Source organism: Pituophis catenifer, unplaced genomic scaffold (assembly GCF_029215685.1).
Source record: "Pituophis catenifer annectens isolate HBS135680 unplaced genomic scaffold, rPitCat1.0.hap2 SCAF_15, whole genome shotgun sequence".
In the NCBI taxonomy this organism is placed as follows: domain Eukaryota; kingdom Metazoa; phylum Chordata; class Lepidosauria; order Squamata; family Colubridae; genus Pituophis; species Pituophis catenifer.
The window spans coordinates 19645269-19661430 of record NW_027256895.1 but is presented as its reverse complement, the minus strand read 5'-3'; the positions used below and the strand labels follow the sequence as shown (position 1 = coordinate 19661430).

The window sequence follows — 16162 nt, the reverse complement described above, 5'->3', positions numbered from 1 at the left end:
GCTGTTCCATGGCCAGGTGTGTGATATTCCCTCATTACCCCAATTACAATGTGCAGATAAAAGGCCCAGAGTTCATTTCAAGTGTGCTACTTGCATTTGGAATCTGTTGCTGTCAACTCTCAAGATGAGATCCAAAGAGCTGTCACTATCAGTGAAGCAAGCCATCATTAGGCTGAAGAAACAAAACAAACCCATCAGAGAGATAGCAAGAACATTAGGCATGGCCAAAACAACTGTTTGAAACATTCTCAAAAAGAAGGAATGCACTGGTGAGCTCAGCAACACCAAAAGACCTGGGAGACCATGGAAAACAAGTGTGGTGGATGACCAAAGAATTCTTTCCCTGGTGAAGAAAACACCCTTCACAACAGTTGGCCAGATCAAGAACACTCTCCAGGAGGTAGGTGTATGTGTGTCAAAGTCAACAATCAAGAGAAGACTTCACCAGGGTGAATACAGAGGGTTCACCACAAGATGTAAACCATTGGTGAGTTTCAAAAACAGGAAGGCCAGATTAGAGTTTGCCAAAACATCTAACAAAGCCTTCACAGTTCTGGAACAAGATCCTATGGACAGATGAGACCAAGATCAACTTGTACCAGAGTGATGGGAATAGAAGAGTATGGAGAAGGAAAGGAATTGCTCATGATCCTAAGCATACCACCTCATCAGTGAAGCATGGTGGTGGTAGTGTCATGGCGTGGGCATGTATGGCTGCCAATGGAACTGGTTCTCTTGTATTTATTGATGATGTGACTGCTGACAAAAGCAGCAGGATGAATTCTGAAGTGTTTTGGGCAATATTATCTGCTCACATTCAGCCAAATGCTGCAGAACTCATTGGACGGCACTTCACAGTGTAGATGGACAATGACCCAAAGCATACTGCAAAAGCAACCAAAGAGTTTTTGAAGGGACAGAAGTGGAATGTTATGCAATGGCCAAGTCAATCACCTGACCTGAATCCCATTGAGCATGCATTTCACTTTCTGAAGACAAAACTGAAGGGAAAATGCCCCAAGAACAAGCAGGAACTGAAGACAGTTGCAGTAGAGACCTGGCAGAGCATCACCAGGGATGAAACCCAGCTTCTGGTGATGTCTATGCGTTCTAGACTTCAGACTGTGATTGACTGCAAAGGATTTGCAACCAAGTATTAAGAAGGGAAAGTTTGATTTATGATTATTATTCTGTCCCATTACTTTTGGTCCCTTAACAAGTGGGAGGCACATATGCAAACTGCTGTAAGTCCTACACCGTTCACCTGAGTTGGATGTACATACCCTCAAATTAAAGCTGACAGTCTGCAGTTAACACACATTGTGTTTGTTTCATTCCAACTCCATTGTGGTGGTGTATAGAGCCAAAGATGTTAGAATTGTGTCGATGTCCCAATATTTCTGGACCTGACTGTATATATATATATATATATGTTTTCTCAGGTTTTCGCGGGTGTTTGTGTGTGTGTGTGTGTGTGTGTGTGTGTGTGTATTTGTAGGAGAATAATCCAATTTTGAAGTCTGTGACCAGTTTACAATTTTATTTAGCAAAAAATGAACTTGGTTCCATACTTCAAAATGGGAGGCAAAATTGAAAAATCTGAATGATGCAACAATTACTATCACTCTTTTTAGATCTGTGTTTTATTTTATTGATTTTAATAAATCTATGGTTTATTTTATTTAATTGGGGATTCCAAGTTGTCATTTGGTACTATTGAATGTGAGAAACCTTACAAAATGAAGGCCTCTATTGCAAACATTTTTCTGTCTTAAATTATTGAGTAGCCAATTCATATGAGACATGACAGGGTAGGCCTATTTTTTGTTTTAGATGGTTGAGGTCTGATCTGGCATTGGAGGAAGATGCAAAGTGAGTCTGACTAGACATGGTTAAAAACCATATTAAATCAACCTTGTGTTGATATGGGTGGCAACATTTTAATATTTGTTCCCTTTTAATGCCTTCCATCTAGCAGTTCTGGTTAGGACAAAACCAGTGTATTTTGGCTAAGAATTGGCACTACCTACTACCAATCTGAAACCCTATAATGCAGCCACATACTGTATAAATCAAACAGTATGTTAAACATCCCCATTTCTGGAAAATTCAGAACTAGCAAACTGAGCAAAACTCGGATTTTAAATATCTTGGTATTTATTTCCGGTTATCATCTTCTCTGAAACTCCATTCTTCAGATCCTTCCTTGTGAGCCAAAACTGCCTCTAATAGAATCATAAGATATTTATTTCATAAGGGGAAGAACCATAGGAAGTCTTCAACTTACGACCACAATTAAGCCCAACATTTTTGTTGCTAAATAAGTCCCAATTCTGTTAAATGAGTTTTGCCCAATTTCATGACTTTTCTTGCCAGTTATTAAGTGAATCACTGCAGTTGTTACAGTTAGTAACAGGGTTGTTAAATTAATCTCGCTTCCCCATTGACTTTGCTTGTCAAAAAGTCATAAAAGGTGATCACAAGACCCCAGGACATTGCAACCGTCATAAATATCCATCAGTTACTAAGTGTCCAAATTTTGATCATGTGACCATGGGGATGCTGCAATGGTCATAAGTGTGAAAAATGGTCATAGGTCACTTTTTTCAATGCCTTTATAAGTTCAAACCTTCATTAAATGAACTGTTGCAAGTTGAAGACCATCTCTATTGTATGTATTTAGATACTTATGTATGTATTTAGATATATAGGTACTGTATGTATTTAGAATGTTTAAAGTCAAAATGTTAAATGTTTTGTTCTGCACAGTGTTGCAGATACAAAGACAACTGTGCCTTAAAAGGTGTACATTCTAAATTCTAAAATACTAACTCCCAATTCTGTTACCAATGTGAAAAGTATATTACTTATTCTTTGACTATGGCCCTGCCTATTGAGACCATGAGTATAAGTCATGCCTAAGGTACAATCCGCCTTAGGGAGACTGGTCCAACCATTCTCTCTCAACCCTAAGAAATAAATAGAGACTTTTCTAGAAGTTTGCCAAGAAAACTGTAGAGACCCATCCAAGTAGGCATCAGAAGTCATCACTGATTCAAATGCAAGAAAATAATTAGAATGGAATAGAATAGAATCTATTGTTGGAAGAAATATCCATCTGGTTCAGTTTCAAGCTGGGAGAAAGACACTGGAAACATGGAGGCTGGTTGAAAAAATGGTTTAATGATGAAGCATGGGTGATTCTGGGCAGCTGACCACATGGAGTTGAGAGTGGGTTTTTTTATACCTTCTCTTGGGCTTTGCACTTGAGCTTCTTGTTCCTCTGCAAGGACATGTATTCTATTGGATGTTGTAGGGTTTATATAGGGGTCATAGCTGGCTCTGTAGGTTGTCTGAGCTCCCAGATTTGGTTGAAATTTGTTGGGGGTAATGCAATGAAGGAAATACCCCTTAGGAGATTGTGTAATGTAGAGAGCTCTGTGTCTTTTGCTTAATCCTATTATATCCTGAAGGATAATTCCATCATCCTGGAGCTGAAGATCTTTTGTTTCGTAGATAGGCTGGCCCAGTCTTCCTTAATGGGGACAAAATAGCTGCTGCAGAGTGGTGGTGGTGGGGGTATTAAGTGTGAGTGTGCCTCCTGCCTCTAAAAAAAAAAAAAACATTTCTCCATTTTTCATTTAGGGAAATATAATATTCTACCTTTTTAATATCCTCCAAAATATCTCATTCTACTAGGGGGGATTGTGTGTGTACTGACTTTCTACACTATAATATCTAACTATATAAATGACTATCTATTTATATATTTAAATAAATTTGTATCTTGTTTTTCATTCTTTATCTTCTGCCTTAGGTCTTCCTCCCTCCAGAGGCCCTTGCATGATCTTTACAGAGGTGACTGTCTCACCATCATTATGGAATTAGACAGTCTGTCTCTCCCAAATCTCATGGGACACTCTGGAAAAGTGAGGAACTGACCCTGAAGGATATTATTAATATTCACCATGAAATTCACACTCAAAAGTACTGTGTGAGCTGATTTCACAGTATGTTGCAATTTCTACTTTTCTCTGAAAAACAGCTGAAAAAGACAGTCCAGTATGATCTCCTAGAAGGATCTTGTTGCTGCCATTTACACACAGAAAGAGGACATTTATGGAAGCTGTTTGCAATCATCGAGTTGCTGTTAACAGTATTGCCTCAAGTGGTGTGCAAGCATCGTAGCCTTCAATGTCATCTTGATGAGCCTCTTCCTATTCATCACACCTATCATCAGCTTGGAGATGTTAACATTGCTGGCATTATTTCTGTATGCTTGATATTTTCTGACCCCATTGATTTCAGTCAACATCCTTCTCAGGGACTTCAAGATGGACTTATGTATGTACACTATCAATTTATTTTCAAGTTCTGGTCATTGCTCAAAATATTTTTCAGTAATCTTAAATGGGCTGCCTAGGTGTATTTATATCTAAACTTCAGCTTCCACATAAAGTTGAAAAAAGGCCAAATTTCTTTTTCAACAAATCATATGTAACAAGCATTAAATGTAAATATTTTTCAGAGTTTCCCAAAACAACTCAAGAATCTTGGAAAACTCTGAAAAATATGATTATAAAAGTCCAAACCAGCACAATATCAATAAGAAAGAAAAAACAAGAAATCCAAGAAGAAACCGGCATGGCTGCACAAAGATCTCTCTGAGAAATTGGAAGAAAAAAAGGACAAATTCAAAAAATGGAAAGAGGGACACACAACTAAGGCAGAATATCAGCAGATAATCAGAATCTGCAAAGATGAAATCAGGAAAGCAAAGGCTCAGAATAAACAAAGACTTGCAACAAAAGTCAAAGATAATAAAAAAAGTTTCTTCCAACATATAAACAACAAGAAAAAAAATCAAGGAAACAATTGGTCCACTAAAGAGAGAAGACGGCAAGGAAGTAACAGGCAAAAGAGAGAAAGCAGAGCTGCTTAACTCATTCTTTGCATCAGTCTTCACACAAAAAGAAACTATAGCCCAACCTACCAAAAACATAACTGTAAAAGACAGACTAGAAATAAAAATTAAAATAAGCAAAAAAATAGTAAGAGAACACCTGTCTGATCTTGATGAATACAAATCACCAGGACCTGATGGATTATATCCCAGAGTTCTGAAGGAGCTGCCAGATGTCATTTTAGAACCACTGTACCATGTCTTTCAAAAATCCTGGAGCACCGGGGAACTACCGAGGACTAGAAAAGAACTGATATGGTTCCCATCTTCAAAAAAGGAAGGAAAAAAAAAAACAGACCCAGGAAACTACAGACCAATCAGCCTAACATCAATACTCAGGAAGATTCTGGAAAAGATAATAAGAAACAGATCTGCCAACATCTAGAAACAAGTAAAGTAATAACTAGCTGTCAGCTGGGGTTTGTTAAAAACAGATCATGCCAAACCAATCTTATTTCATTCTTCAACATAGTGACTAAATTAGTAGACCAGCAAAATACTGGTGGACAAAATATTATGTGGACATAATATACTTAGACTTCAGCAAGGCATTTGACAAAGTAGACCACAACCTACTCCTTGGTAAGTTGGAAAAATGGAATAGATAGCATCACCACGAGATGGATTCGTAACTGGCTGACAAGCTGTACTCAACAAGTAGTCCTTAATGGGTCTACATCTACATGGAAGGAAGTAAGCAGTGGGGTACCACAAGGTTTCATCTTAGGCCCAGTACTCTTCAATATCTTCATAAACGTCTTAGATGAGGGAATAGAAGGGGAACTCACCAAATTTGCAGATGATACTAAGCTGGCAGGAATAGCTAACACCTAGAAGATAGGCTCACGATCCAGATAGATCTTGACAGACTTGAACACTGGGCCCTATCTAACAAAATGAAATTCAATGTAGAGAAAAATAAAGTTAGGCAAGAAAAATCAGCAGTAGACATACTGACTGGTTGAAACCATGCTTAATAGCAGTAACTGTGAAAGGGATCTTGGCATTTGGCAAAATCAGCAATTTCTCTGATCTGCTACGAGATTTTATTTTGTTTGGGGTTTTATATTGGCTGTTTTTAGGAATTCTTATTGTTACATGTTTTTATTCCGTGTGCTGCCCCGAGTCCTACGGGAGAAGGGCGGCATATAAATTTAAATAAATAAATAAATAAATAAATAAATAAATAAATAAATAAATAAATAAATAAATAAATAAATAAATCTTAGTGGACAACCACCTAAATATGAGCCAGCAGTGTGCACCGACAGCCAAAAAAGCCAATGCAATCCTAAACTGCATTAACAAAGGGATACAATCAAGATCAAGTGAGGTAATAATATCACTCTATAAAGCTTTAGTAAGACCACACCTAAAATACTGCATCCAGTTTTGGTCACTACACTTTAAAAAAGAAGTTGAGACTCTAGAAAAAGTGCAAAGAAGACAACCAGGATGATTAGGGAGGTGGAGGCTAAAACATACGATGAATGGTTTCAGGAACTGGTCATGGCTAGTCTAGTGAAGAGAAGGACCAGGGGAGACATGATAGCAGTGTTCCAATATTTGAGGGGCTGAAGGCCAGACAAGGAATAATGGATGGAAACTGACCAAGGAGAGATTCAACCTAGAAATAAGGAGAAATTTTCTGACGGTGAGAACAATCAACCAATGGAACAGCTCGCCTTTGGAAGTTGTGGGAGCTTTATCCCTGGAAGCCTTCAGGAAGAGATTGGACGGCCATTGGACTGTGGGTGGGGGTGCTGGACTAGATGACCTACAAGGTCCCTTCCAACTCTATTAATCTAATCTAAATATTGAGGTAGATAAGGATTAAATAATGAAGACCTACCACTAAAATCTAGATGGGAGCACATATGTTCCGTGATAACTTTTTTTCATTTGATATTTCTAGTATCACAATTCAGCATTTTCCTTCTTGATAGAAACCATTCTCAATAGCTGGAGTTTGATACTGAGCCTTCCTCATTCATTCAGAAATAATGCTTCCAATCACAAAACAATTTTTTTCTTAAAAATCATTCCAGGTTCTGGAGGTGTATAAAGGTGCTAATATTTTTGTCTGCATTTTTGAGAATCTGAACAGAAGACTAAATACAGGTAGTTCTCAACTTATGATTAAAATTGAGCCCAAAATTTCTGTTGCTAAGTGAGATATTTGTTAAGTGAGTTTTGCCCCATTTTATGAGCTTTCTTGCCACTGTTCTTAAGTGAATCCCTGCAGTCGTTAAGTTAGTGACACAATTAAGTGAATCTGGCTTCCCATTGACTTTGCTGGTCAGAAGTTCACAAAAGCTGATCACATGATCTTGGAACACTGCAACTGTCATAAGTGTGAGTCAGTTGCTAAGTGTCTGAATTTTGATCACCTGGCCATGTGGATGTTCCAAGGGTTGTAAGCGTGAAAAACAGTCATAAGTTACTTTTTTTCAGTGTTATTGTAACTTTGAATTGTTACTAAATGAACGGTTGTAAGTCAAGGACTACCTATACATTGCACTAAAATGTATTCCACAAAATATTGTACTGAAAGGCTCACAAGTGTCATAAAGTGAAACAGAGCTTTCTTAATGTGTTTTTTAAAAATGTTTTACAGAATGGTTTTTCAGAATTACCAGCATATCCTGGCTTTAGCATTTACTATAAAACAGATTAATGAAAATCCTCAGCTCCTACCCAACATCACGCTGGGCTTCCACATTTTTAACAGCAACTTTAGTCCAAGCTGGACTTACTTTGCCTCATTGTTGCTGCCTTTAACTCAGGGCAAATTCATCCCTAACTACAAGTGTGGCGTCCCCCAAAATTTGGCTGCAGTTATTGGAGCACCTGACATTGCTCTTCACATGGCAACTTTATTGTGCATCTATAAAGTTCCTCAGGTAAGTGGTGCTGAAGATGTAATATTTATATTATTCTTATTATTATAAACTTTTATTCATTAAACATTTAAAAATGTATCACAAATAACATTGACTGGCTGTGATGGTTGATACGGGTTGTTGCCAGCATCCTAGGTATCAATCAAGTATCTTCTTAAATTGTATGTTGTTCTGAGTAGTGCAGTCATCTAGCTGTTTTTCCTTATATTCTGTCTTTGTTTCTGTTGTTTTAATAATGTTCTCCATTTTCACAGCCTGCAGCAATGTTTCTGTACTTTGATTCACATAGTCATTCAAACTTGGTTTTTCTTCTTCTACAGTTTGATGGATTTGCAATAGCCCTCTGTCCCCTATTCTTCTTGGCAGGTACAACCTGTCAATGTCACTTTGTGGGTGTACAGCATGGTACCTATTCAATAGTTTACGTTTTTTCCAGTCCAAGTTTTCCAGTTCAGCCACAGTCCAGTTGATGATTCCAGCTGAGTAGCATATCATGGAACTGCCGATTTATTTATTTATTTATTTATTTATTTATTTATTTATTTAGTTAGTTAGTTAGTTAGTTAGTTAGTTAGTTAGTTAATTAGTTAGTTCAATTTATATGCCGCCTGTCTCCGGAGACTCAGGGCAGCTTTAGTTATGTTTTATGGCTTTAATTATGTTTCCAGCATTCAGATTTGATTTTAATATTTTGTGGACCCTCCTGATATATTCCTTTTGCGTTGACTTTTTGACTTTTCCATTCAAGATCTTATCTGCTTCCAATATGCCTAGGTATTTGTAACCATCATCCTTTGCTAATACTTTCATGATGCTTCCATTTCCCAGTTCTATTCCTTTTATTTTTTCCATTTTTCCTCGCTGCATAGATGATATAGCACATTTTTCAAGTCCAAAGTTCATTCTGATGTCGCTGCTGAACAATTGAACTGTGTTGAGTATTGATTTAAATTCAGTGGGGCTTTTTGCATACAGTTGTCAGTCATCCATGTACAGTAAATAGCTTATCTTGTCATGCTGGCTTGAGATTTTGTACCCTAGTTTTGTGTTTCGTAGGATTATTGTCAGTGGAATTTATGTGATGTTGAACAGTACTGGGGAAAGTGATTCCTCTTCTGATGTTGACTTCACCAATGTTCTCCCCATTTGCTGTTAGAACTGTTTTCCATTTTTGCATGTTTGCTTTAAAAAATGTACAAATATGTTTGCTGATTCAAAAGTTTTCCAGACAGGCATTAATCCAGCTGTGGGGTAGTGAGTCAAATACCTTTTTGCAATTGATTCACACCATTTTCTTCATCTTGAATTTTTCTTACCATTTTGTCAATAAGCAGCTGATCTTTTGTTCCTCTTGATTTTTTATAATTTCCTTTTTGTTCTACTGGATACAAGCTGTTTTCCATCAGATGATTGAATAGTGAATTTGCAAGTATTCTTGTAAAATGTTGGCAGACAAGTAATTGGGTGATAGTTGCTTGGTTATGTGCCCTTTTCTGGATCTTTCATTATCAAATATGTTCGGCCAGCTGTTAACCATTCTTCGCTTGTTGCATTTTGAAGCATTTGATCAAATTGAGTGACCATGCTGGTCAGGTGTTTTAGCCAGTATCCATGCAGTTCGTCCAGGTCAGGTGCCTGCCAGTTCTTGTTTTGCAACCATATCAGTTGTTATTACAATATTTTCCATTTTGTTTCATGTTGTTTGATTTTGAATATCTTTGATCCAGGAGGCAGTTTTGTTGTTATTCCACTGGGTTTTCCCACAGTCCTTTCCAAAAGTTCGAAGTTTTTTAATTTTATTTTCAAGTCAAATTTTCCACATTGGTGTTCCAGTGGTTTTTTTTTTTTTTTTTTTTTTTGGCATTTTATAACCCAGTTCTGCAATTATAATGGCGACTATGCTATACGTTAGTGTTTCATATACTACAGTGTGCTGGATGGGATGGAAGTTAAAATGTTGTTCACAGCAGTTAGTCGATCTTTCACTCGTTTGCTATGCACTTCACGAATGGCAGGCAGTCTTTTTCTTTCTATGTTTTCTTTGATGTGGTTTTCAATCTTTTCTTTCAGCATTTTTGCTAGATCACTTAGCTTTACACTTTCACATTGTTGCACTGGAAAATCTTCATCCTGTATGTTAGTTTCTTTCACTAGCTGGTCAGTTTGTTCAGGTGTTGGAACAGTTTCTTCAGCTTGTTCATCATTACTTGTTTTCTTTTTCACCAATGTTTCTAGATGTTGCATTTCCACATCTGTGAAAACTTTATTACGGATGATGGAACATCTTTGATCCATCTATCTTTGTTCAGTTACGTCACTTTCTCGGTGTTTTTCCTTCCACACTTGCATCATTCTTTTTTCAAATCCTCTGGCTGTTGGTTCTGCCTGGTAGTAACATTTGATTATTTCTCTATTTTCTTCAGTTGTTCAAGTTTCGCTCTTTCGTTCCAGTCGTTTTGCAGTTGCATGCCCTGATTCCCTAGCAGTAACAACTGAGCCCTGTAGCCCATTCTTTGACAGATGTCCAGGAGCCATAGCATCTGACATGGCCCTTATTGACCCAGGCGACGACTGATCCGATTTGGAATTTTGTTGATTTCTTCTCATCATTGGTGATGGTAGGTGCCTGGGTTGGTTCACAGTGGCTAAGCCACTACTGATCCAAAGATGGGAATCCCATAACCATAGGGATCACACCCGATAGCTGTCCAGGCCCAGCCATGGCAGCCCAACTGCCTGTTTGGTGTCAGAAAGGCATGATCAGGTTTATTATTATTGTTGTTGTTGTTGTTGTTGTTATTTACGTTATTCATTAAACATGAAACTCAGTCAACTGAACATTCAAAAATACATCACAAATACCATTGACTGGTCCTATGTATCAACCAAGTATGTACCAATTATCTAGTTTTCTCAACTTCTTAATTATGAACTGATGAAATGTAATACACCGTATTGCCGCTTTTATATCAAAACCATGAAAACCATAGTCTATAATTCACAGGGGGCCAAAGTAAAGGATACAATATATGGCTTTTCACATAATTTTTAAGTCATTCATAGTAGATGGTTTAATTTGCCATGTTGGCTTGAGATTTGGTATCCCAGTTTTGGGTTTCATAGGATTATTGTCAATGGAATTAATGTGATGTTGAACAGTAGTGGTGAAAGTGACTCCCTGGAAGATTTCTCGTCTGATGTTGACTTCAACAATGTTTTGTTTTTTAGTTTTCCTTCTTTCAAGGACTTTAAATTACTGACATCCCCTTGCATTTTTTACATGCTTTCAGACTGTAGTCTGTAGTTTTCTCTCTCTAGAAGGGAGACAATTTTCAGATTCCTAGATATATTATTTTGCTTGATCAGCAGACCTGCATGAGTAATAAGTAATTCTGAATAGACAGTGGAGGTATTACTTCCAGGAAAAGATATTTACTGGTACCTTAACAGTGACATCTTGCTTGATATTCCTAAATAAACACAACTAGCTGCATAATGTTTCAGTATATAAGAATAAAGATACGCAAATAAATGTACACATTTCCAGAGGCTCACATAGACCTTTGACATTGCATATGTTTATCTTTCTGTAGTTGACCTATGGCTCTGCTCCAGTCATAGATAAAAAGACTCAATCAATTTTCTTCCAGCAAATGTTTCCAGATGAATCCCACCAACATAAGGGCCTCCTGCAGTTATTGCTGTATTTTAGATGGATCTGGATTGGAATTCTTGTGGTAAAGGATGACAAAGGAGAGAAATTTGTACAAGAGGTGCTCCCCACATTTTCTGAACATGGTATCTGCATTGAATTCATAGAAGAGTTACCAAATGTATCTTTTTACGGTGATTTTGCTGATTTCATAGACAAAGGACTACATATATACCAAGTTCTCATGAACAGCACAGCCAATGTGATAATCTTGTATGGTGAAATTCGCTCCATATCATTTCTGAGAAGTTTTCTCCAATTTTCAGAAGTGGAGGATATACCAAGAAAGACAAAAATCTTGATTACATCCACTCAGACAGATTATACTTCAATTTCCTTTGATAAATCTTTGGACATCCATTTCCTACATGGTGTTTTATCCTTTGCAGTTCACACAAAGGAGGTCCAAAACTTCCAGGATTTTTTTCAAAACCTAAATCCAAACAACAACCAACATGATCATTTTCGGAAAGATTTTTGGGAACAGACATTCAATTGTTTCTTCTCAAACTCAAAAACTGAGACATTTGAGAAGAAATGTACTGGTCAGGAGAGGCTTGAGACACTTCCCACATCTGTGTTTGAAACACGGATGAGTGGACAGAGTTACAATATTTACAATGCAGTCTATGCTGTGGCACATGCTTTGCAATCTCTCTCTTTATCCAAATCCAAGGAAACAACAATAGTGAAAGAAGGAAGGAAATATTTCCACAATTGTATGTGGTGGCAGGTAAGCTTGCTAGTGGAGTAACCACCATATTTGTAGTTGCACCATCTCTTCATAAGCTCTAACAAATAATTTCCCCTAGGGCACATGTCAGCAACCCGCAGTTCCAGAGCTGCATGCGGCCCTTTGACCTGAGGCTCCCTGCCGACCTGGTCACGTGACCTGCTCTCTGTCCTGAAAGACTGGCCCAACCCAGCAGTGGCTGACAACAACATCGCTAACACAAGGGCTGGAGGTGTGGAAATGGGATCCAGGAGGAGGGTACAAAGGAAATGGGGACAGGCCCACAGCTGAGGACTGAGCATGCGCCACAATGGCAGCTTCCCTGAAGACAAACATCCTCCTCCACCTTCCCACGTGATCCCTTGACCAGCTGTTGCAGTGCCGGGAAGGTGTGCATGAGCAGGGATACCGTCTTGAAGTGAGAGGCTGGGCTTGACCAAAGCACAGCGAAGGCGTGCGGAGAGGGCGGGTTGACCAGCTGATGGGCAAGCATCTTTGGCAAGGGCAAACCGGTTTTGTCTGAGCCTGATCTCCAGGGTGGGTGTGCGAGATCCAGTGGGGTCAGTCTTTTCCCACTGCCCTGAGTTTCTTTACTCTTCCAGCTGGCAATATATCTGTTTATAGAGACCTCCAAAATACTGTCCATCTCAACATGTAAGCCAAACTGAGAAACCCATTCCATGTAGGTCAGCACTATTGTTATTGGAACAGTTGCATTAACAGTCTGCTTATCCCTCCCTCAAATTCACATTGTGTGAACTATGTTTTCCTGAAATCCCAAAGGTGTTTTTTTTTCAAGAGATAACTGGACTTTCTGTTTTTTCTTTGAAGACATTTCTCTTCTCATCCAAGAAGCTTCTTCATGTCTTCAAAGAAAAACCGGAAAGTCTAGTTGCTTCTTGAAAAAAGCACCTTTCGGACAACCATGACCTGGATGACTGGGAATCTCCATAAACATTTTCCTGAAATATTTTCTCAAATTACTTTTCTTGACACAGACTCAACTTCCTCTTTTAAGTCTGTTGCCCCACTAGTGACTCTTATAAGGTTCTTCGGGGCCATTCCTATAAAAATACAGATGTTTCCCGATTGTAACACTATAGCCAGGCAAGAGAGAGAAACCGATGATCTTATTTTAACCAGGAGTTAACCAGGAGTGGGAATGTCAGACATTGTAGCCCAGTTTTGTATGTGAGCCATTATTGAACATATATAACTCCAGCAATTCAAGAGATCCTGTTTAGGTTACCATAACCTCATATAGCTTATGATCATTACTGACTGTTTTGAAAAGTAACATACATATATTAAATGTAAAGACATTACATTTTGTCTTATTATTCTCTTGCTTTATACTGAAGGATTTTACCTGAGCAATAACTCAGATCGTAGATAATTTTTTGTTAGTAATTTACTGTGCAATCCTGTTAATACAGTTTAATTGTTTTTCAGTAGTGTCATATCTACTCCCTTTTGGAATCATTGTTATGTTTTGCACATATATTTCTGCCTTCTGTTTTTCTTTGACTGTCTCTGTATTTCAGGTTCATTCTTTTCTGAGAAGTGTCAGATTCAACAACAGTGTTGGTGAAAAGATCACCTTTGATAAAAATGGAGAATTCATTGGTGGATATGATATTGTCAATTGGATCACATTCCCAAACAAATCCTTCTTTAGACTCAAAGTTGGAGTGATAGATCCCACAGCTCTACCAGAGAAGTTCTTCAATATTTCTGTAGATTCCATCACATGGCCAATAGGCTTTAATCAGGTTAGTTGCTTAAATCTAAAATGATCTGTAGCATAAAATATATATTGGTGAGTGTTCCAGAGCATCATCTCTGAACTAACATAAGAACAAATGTCCTGGGGAAGGAAAAAATATCTATAAGAATGTTTACTTCTCTAATCATTGGTATCGAATATTGTATCCTTTACTTTATGCCCTCTGCCCTCTGTCAATTATAGACTATGGTTTTCATGATTTTGATGTAAAAGCTGCAATACAGTATAATTACATTTCATTGGTTCATAATTAAGAAATAGAGAAAACTAACTTTAACTGACCAGCATAGAAAATGCCTTTGGAGAGAGGAGATGATGGTTTTGGAAAATACCAATAATTGTAGATATTTAATGAATTATAATTTCACAACAAATACAACTAAAATGATGACAATACATCACTTTTGCTTATCAATTCTTTTCTATTATGTTAATTCTATTTTAACAGTATCAAACCAAGGATTTCTTTCCCCTCTGTATCTTAAAAAATTCTTCTTCATTCATTGACAGGCATTACCTCTATCTTTGTGTAATGATCCTTGTGAGACAGGACACAGCAAGGTCAAGAGAGAAGGAAAGTCGTTTTGCTGCTATGATTGCTGGCTGTGCCCAGAAGGAAAAATATCAAAGGACAAAGGTAGGAAATTTCCAAATATAATGGGATTAAGACATTAGGGTACAACACTGTCCGTAATCAACTGTATCAATTCCACTGTGTTTTTTTCCAGACGTAGATGACTGCTCCCCATGTCCTGTAGATCAATATCCAAATCCTGAGAAAAATATGTGCATTCTAAAACAGATCACTTTTTTGTCCTATGAAGAACCCTTGGGGATCAGTCTGACTGTTCTTTCCCTTTGCTTTTCTTTAATGACAACTTTGATCATCACAATATTCATGAAACACAAAGACACTCCCATCGTCAAAGCCAACAACCGAAATCTCTCTTATATACTTCTAGTTTCCCTTCTCCTCTCTTTCCTTTGTGTCTTTCTATTTGTTGGCAGACCAGATAAGATTTTGTGTCTCCTTCGACTACCAGCCTTCGGTCTCATTTTTTCTGTAGCAATTTCTTGTGTATTGGCCAAAACTTTTGTTGTGGTTCTAGCATTCATGGCCACCAAACCAGGTTCCAGATTGAAGAAATGGGTGGGTGGAAGAATGGTCAGCTACATTATACTTTCCTGCTCCTTTGTCCAAATATGTCTCTGTGCTGTGTGGCTGATAATATCCCCACCATATCCAGATTTTGATATGCAGTCGATGTCTGAAGAACTCATCCTGGAGTGTAATGAAGACTCGGTCATGTTCTGCTGTGTTTTGGGCTTTATGGGTTTTCTTGCTCTGGTTAGCTTCTCTGCTGCTTTTCTAGCTAGGAAGTTACCTGATAGTTTCAATGAAGCCAAATTCATTACCTTCAGCATGTTGGTCTTCTGTAGTGTTTGGCTGTGTTTTATCCCAACCTATCTAAGCACAGGGGGAAAATATATGTTGGCTGTGGAGATTTTCTCCATGATCTCCTCTAGTGCTGGATTATTGGTGTGTATCTTTTTTCCCAAGTGTTTTATCATTATGATGAGACCTGAACTGAACAATAAACATCAGCTCATGAAAAGAAAGTTTTAATTTTTTAAAAAGAAATGTATATGTAATTGTAGGAGAATTTTCCAATTTTGAAGTCTGTGACCAGTTTATAATTTTATTTAGCTGAAATGAGCTTGCTTTCATACTTCAAAATGGGAGGCAAAATTCAAAAGTCTGAATGATCAACTATTACTACCACTCTTTTTAGATCTATGCTTTATTTTATTTATTTTTAATAAATCTATGATTTATTTTCTTTAGTTGTCATTTGTTATATGAGCCTCTGTGGCAAACATTTTTCTGTCTTAAATTATTGAGTGGCCAATTCATATGAGAAGTGACAGGTTAGGCCAGTTTTTTGTTTTAGGTTGTTGAGGTGTGATGTGGCATTGGAGGAAGTTGCAAAATGAGTCTGACTGGAAATGGGTCAAAAACCATATTAAGGAATAACTTAATATTCAGCGCCCCTCCACGGGGCTT

At 37.7% G+C, this 16162-nt stretch overlaps 1 protein-coding gene across 1 annotated transcript; it reads left to right on the top strand.

Annotated features, from left to right (window-relative positions):
• The first annotated feature begins 7581 nt into the window (after window positions 1–7581).
• LOC139324541 (vomeronasal type-2 receptor 116-like) lies at window positions 7582–15724 on the top strand. Its single transcript, XM_070954253.1, has 4 exons — window positions 7582–7866; window positions 13856–14083; window positions 14608–14734; window positions 14826–15724. The coding sequence occupies exons 1-4, from the start codon at window positions 7582–7584 to the stop codon at window positions 15722–15724; spliced, it is 1539 nt and encodes a 512-aa protein (XP_070810354.1).
• Window positions 15725–16162: the final 438 nt, after the last annotated feature.